This window comes from Propithecus coquereli, unplaced genomic scaffold (assembly GCF_000956105.1).
Source record: "Propithecus coquereli isolate 6110/MARCELLA unplaced genomic scaffold, Pcoq_1.0 Scaffold111, whole genome shotgun sequence".
NCBI classification, from domain to species: Eukaryota; Metazoa; Chordata; class Mammalia; order Primates; family Indriidae; genus Propithecus; species Propithecus coquereli.
Window position 1 is genome coordinate 1,930,757 of NW_012135081.1, and position 6,159 is coordinate 1,936,915.

Here is a 6,159-nt window from a genome sequence, read left to right on the forward strand (position 1 = left end):
ACTTATGTCTTAATTTCAAGAAGCATAATACTTATACACTGAAAACTATAAAACCTTGTTGAAAGAAATTTAAAAAGACCTAAATAAATGAAAAGACATCCCATGTTCATTGATCAGAAGATTAAATATTGTTAACATAACCCAATTAAAAAGTGAGCAAAGGATTTAAATAAACATTTCTCCAAAGAACATACACAAATGACTGATAAACATGAAACAATGTTCAACATCATTTATAATAACTAGGGAATTGCAAATCAAAATCATGAGATACCACTTCAAACCCATTATGGTGACTGAAATAGAAAAAGACCAAAAATAACAAGTGTTGGTGAGGATACAGAGAAATTAGCTGCTGGTAAGAATGTAAAATAGTGCAGCTGCTATGGAAAACAGTCTGGCAGTTCTCCAGAATGCTAAGTTCCTATGTGACCCATCACTTCCAATGTTAGTTAAATACTCAAGTGAAATAAAATCATATATCTACATAAAAACTTATGGGCGGAGCATGGTGGCTCATGCCTGTAATCCCAGCTACTTGGGAGGCTGAGGCAGGATTGCTTGAGCTTAGGAGTTTGAGGCTGAAGTGAGCTATGATTGTGCCACTGCACTCCAGCCTGGTGACAGAGGAAGATCTTATCTCTACAAGAGAACGTGTACATGAATGTTCATAGCAGGCAGCATTGTTCATAATAGCCAAAAAATGGAAACCACCCGAATGCCCATCAACTGATGATGAAGGGATAAACAAAATGCGATAATATTCATACAATGGAATATTACTTAGCAATCAAAAGCAATGAAGTACTGATACATGCTACAACATGAACTTTGAAAATATTAAACTAAATGAAAGAAACCAGTCACAAAAGACTGTATATCTTTCCATTTATATGAAATGTCCAGAATAGGCAAATTTATAGAAACAGAAAGTAGATAGATGAATGGTTGCTTAGAGCTAGTGGGAGGGAAGAGAACAATGGATTGACGGCTAATGCATACTAGTTTTCTTTTTTTTTTGAGACAGGGTCTCGCTCTGTCGCCCAGTCAGAGTGCAGGGGCATCATCATAGCTCACTGCAACCTCGAGCCTCAAGCTCCTGGGCTCAAGCGATCCTCCTGCGTCAAACTCCTCCTGCATCAAACTCCCCAGTAGCCAGGACTACAGGCGTGTGCCACCACGCCCTGCTAATTTTTCTATTTTTTGCAGAGATGGGATCTTGCCCTTGCTCAGGCTAGTCTCAAACTCCTGGCCTTCAAATGGTACACCCACCTTGGCCTCCCAAAGTGCTAGGATTACAAGTGTGAGCCAGTGCTCCCAGCACTAGTTTCCTTTTAGGGGAGGAAATATTACAAAACTAAATTGTGGTGATGGTTGCACAATGTTGTGAATATACTAAAAACATTGAATTGTGTGCTTTAAATGAGTTAATTGTATGGTATATGAACTATATCTCAAAGTTGTTTTTCTTTAAAAAGACAAAGATTATTAGAATGGATTTTAAAAGTGATTCACTCCAAATATAATGGTATATTATGACTCAAAGATTTCACTAAAAGAAAAATATATAGTATATAGCTAGGTTTAAGTAAAAGGATGGCTAAAGATACAACATGAAAACACTAACGAATACTAAAGTGGGCCGGGTGCGGTAGCTTACGCCTGTAATTCTAGCACTTTGGGAGACTGAGCGGGGAGGATCACTTGAGGCCAGGAGTTTGTGACCAGCCTGAGCAGGAGCAAGACCCCATCTCTACTAAAAATAGAAAAAATTAGACAGGTGTGGTGGCACTCACCTGTAGTCCCAGCTACTAGGGAAGCTGATGCAGGTGAATTGCTTGAGCCCAGGAGTTGCTGGGGGTTACAGTGAGCTATGATGTTGCCACTACACTCTAGCCAGGGCAACAAAGACCCTGTCTCCAAAAAAAAAAAAAAAAACCTAAAGTGGCTATATTAATATCATTCAAAATAGACTTCAGAACAAGAAAAGTTATCAGAGATAAAGAGAGACATTACATAATAAGAGTTCACCAAGAAGATACAACAATCCAACTGTGATATGCACCTAACAAAAGAGTTTCAAAATACATATATCAAAAACTAACAGATCTGAAAAGGGAAATAAACAAATCCACAGTTATAGTTGAAGACCTCAGTATGCAGAACTTATAGTCCGAAAATCAGGAAAATTATACAAGAATTTTAACACAAGCAGCTAATGGGATCTAATTGACATTGTTAGAACACTTTACCCAGCAGCTGTAGAATGAACATTCCTTTTGGGTGCACAAAGAATACCACCAGGAAATACCACATCCTGGGTTGTAACAAACCTTAATATTTAATAAATTCAGAAGAACTGAAATGTCTAGATGTTCTCTGATCATACTGGAATTAGACCAGAAAAATAGATAATAGGAAAATCTCCAAATACACAGAAATTAAACAACAATTAAGAAATAATTCATGGACCAAATAGGAAGTCTTAAGGGAAATTAGAAAATATTTTGAGCTGATGAGTATGAAAATAGAAAATATCAAAATTTGGGGGATGTAAGTCAGTGGGAAATACTGATTAGAAGAAAATTTATAGCATTAAACGCTTATATTAGAAAGGAAGAAAGGTCTCAAATCAGTAATTTAAGCTTATACTTTAAGAAACTAGGGAGAAGAAAGAGCTTAAAGCAAGTAGAAGAAAGGAAATATAAAGAGCAGAAATCCATGAAATTGAAAAGAGAAAACTAATCAATATAAGTGAAAGTTGGTTCTCTGAAAATAATCAGAAAAATTGATCATCCTGCAGCAAGACTGAGAGAGAAAGTGGGGAAGTGTTTGGAGATGAGGTTGGGTAGGTCATGGGGGACAGGTTATGGCTTTGCAGGGCATTGTATTTAATCTGAGGGGGATAACGAGCCATGACAGATGAGTGATTTGATCTGACATTTTGAAAAGATGACCAATTTCTATGTGGAGAATAGACCTTAACAAGGGAAGGGTGGACCAAAGGAGACCAGTAGAGGCAGTTGTGACTGTCCAGTCAAGAGGACATGGACTGGAGTGGCAACAGTGAAGGCAATGAGGGAGGGTAAAATTCTGGATATACTTTTAAGATAGAGACAATGATTTGCTTATGAATTGGATATGGGTTATGGAAAAGAGAAAGATACATCAAAATTTTTGGTTTAAGCAGCTAGAATGGAGTTGATATTTACTGAAATGGGGAAGACTGCCAGGTATGGAAAGATATCTAACATTAGATTTTGGATGTGTTAAGTTTGAGGTACCTGTTGAATGGAAGTGTTCAATACAAAATTGGATACACACTTCAAGTTCCCAGAGAGGGGGAAGAATCATTTGGAGGGTCATCAGGGTACACTAAGTATTCAAGTCCATGGGACACACGAGAGCACCAGAAAAAGAATGTAGATATTATAGAAAAGAGAAAGAAGTAAAAGACCATACCCGAACACTCTCCAAAATTGAGTTGGGAGGATGAGAAAGAATACAAAACAGTGGCAAATAGGGCCAAGCACAGTGGCTCATGCCTGCAATCCCAGCACTTTGGGAGGCTGAAGCAGGAAGATAACTTGAAGCCAGGAGTTCGAGACCAGCCTGTGTAACATAGTGAGACCCCGTCTCTACAAAAAAATGAAAAAAAATTAGCCGGGTGTGGAGAATAACTTGAGCCCAGGAATTCTAGGTTACAGTGAGCTATGATCAGACCAGAGTGCTCTGGGACCCTGCCTCTTAAAAAAAAAAAAAAAAAAAAAGTAATGGCAAATAATGTCATTGACTGCTATGTAATAAAAATAAAGTAATATATATGGGAATGATATGATACATAATAGCTTGGATAAGGGTAATCTTTGGGGGAGAAGTGAAGAGGAAGGGATTGGTGGTGACATTTTAGTATATCTGTGACTTGATTCCTATTAAAAATATCTGAAGCAGATATGGCAAAATATTAGCATCTATTGAGTTTTGGTAGGCGTTTTACCTTCTATACTTTGTGCTCAAAATGTTTCATAATTTAAAATTGAAAAAGAAATGAGCATAAGACCACAAAAGCAGTTTGTTAAATGGATTCTGGAACTCTACTGCAGACCTACTTACTCAGTCATTAGGGTCATGAAATGGGAATCTGTATTCAACAAACCTCTCCAGGTCATTCTGATACATAGGCAGGTTTAGGAACTACCATGACTATTCTACAGAAATGTCTGAACAGAGTCCTGTAGGACTGCCACCTCCCTGTTCTCTGTCTGGAACTTCTGTTAATACAGCCTACAGTTGTATTAGCTCTTGGTGGGAAGGCCATCTAAAGAAAGGAGACCAAGCTGGAGAAGGATCTTCAACATGTTATAGAGGAACACATGAAGCAACTGAAAGTATTTGGCCTAGATTAAAGAAGACCTGTAGCAGCTGTCAAATATTGCAAAGCAGGGCATGGGTATAGAATTGGAGTTAGGCTTAAATTTCCTTAACATCACTGAGTGGAACCAGCTTTGGGTCCAAATAAGGAAGGGCTCTAACTGTTCAATGGCATAATTTACTTTTTGGAAGTAGTGGCTGCCTTATTCCTGAAAGTAAAAGTGGTGAGGAATGCTAGAGAGGGAATTCCTTCATGGGCTATGAAGTTGTTGGCATAGATAACATGAAAGATCCCTTTTAATTCTGAGGGTTTTTTTCCCTTTGTGATTCTTTTTTGTTGTTTTCCCATAAGCATTTCACTTTTCTGATTTCTCTACAGTGAACATGGAATTTGTGAGCAAACATTTTTTTTTTCCTAGAAACAAATAATGCTTATTGCTTAACTTTTTTCTACTACCCCCAATTGTCTTTTGGAAGATCTTTCTTTTCAGCAAGGAATACTTTTCCATCCCTTACTCCTGTCATGGGTCCCACTTCACAAAGTCCTGAGGGATACCTGTGGTATCATATTTACCTCTTTTTGTTAAAATAAGCAATTTCATTTATCACTGATACTCTAAGGTGCATTTTTATAGTATTTCTAGTCTTGTTTCTTTCTGAGAACTATAGGCTTCTCCCACTACAGAGTTGAGAGTTAAAAAAACAGATTTGATCTTTTGGAATGAAGGTCATTGACACTATTTAGAAAATGAATAATACCCTGTTGATTAATGAATTACCTCACATTGGAGCCATCTGTACTATAGGGGAAGGAGACATTTTATACCTCTACATGTGCCTTTCTAGGCCCTCTGAGTATTTGTTCAATGTATTACTGTGTCTTTTTGGGTAGTTAAAAACTAAAATGTAACCAGCCTGGAGCACATCATTATATTAATATGTGCTAAATAAAAGGACACAATAGTTTAGGTGTCTAGTAGATTATTGTAATTTTAACTTGAGATTGAAAAAGGTTTAGCAATTTTTGTAAAGTCATGCACATTACCGACATTAATAGAATTCTTTTTTTTTTTTTTACAGAAAAATTTTTAAAGACCTATCTTCTGAAGATACACGGGGCAGAAAAGGAGACAGAGAAAACCCTGGAGTTTCTGCTGTCACTTCTATGTCTGTTCCGACTCCCATCTATCAGACTAGCAGTGGACAGTACAGTATGTATAACAATCAATTTGCATGTGATAGACACACAAAAACTGACCTTTCTGTGGAAAGTGCTGTGTAGAAAGACTGTCATACTTTAACAGTGGTGATTATTAAAGGATAATATTTTGAGCCAGGAATAGGGCATTATCTCATTTACTCTTTACAACAACTTTGAGAGATAGGCAGTTATCACTTTATGAGGGAACTAAGGTTTAGTGAAATAGATAATGTTCCTGAAGTCACACAGCTTGTAAGTGATGGAGCCAGGATTCAAAATTAGGTTTGTCTGAATCTAGAGACTTATTTTTAACCCCAAACTACACTGTCTCTTATAAATTTCTCTTTTGAATACTAGCCAATTATATATCCATGACCTTAATTCTAGAGGAAATTACTATTTGGATTAGTTACATAATGAAAGATTAAACATGAATGTTGAATTTTCGGTTTGAGGTTAAGGAAGTTTGACTCAGAAAGAGGATTCAGATGGCTTTGCAATGTAATTTATAGCATGCCCGCCATAAATAATCAGTGACTGATCAACTTTAATAAATCATTAAATCTCTGTATCTGAAAGTATCATTA

At 36.9% G+C, this 6,159-nt stretch overlaps 1 protein-coding gene across 2 annotated transcripts in view; it reads left to right on the top strand.

The window, feature by feature from the left end:
- ATF1 (activating transcription factor 1) overlaps positions 1 to 6,159 on the top strand; it is an 80,105-nt gene that overhangs the window by 62,897 nt on the left and 11,049 nt on the right. For both annotated transcript variants that reach the window (XM_012651036.1, XM_012651043.1), the window contains exon 4: positions 5,452 to 5,582. In XM_012651036.1, the coding sequence (XP_012506490.1) occupies positions 5,452 to 5,582 (131 nt within the window). The remainder of the gene's footprint in view (positions 1 to 5,451; positions 5,583 to 6,159) is intronic.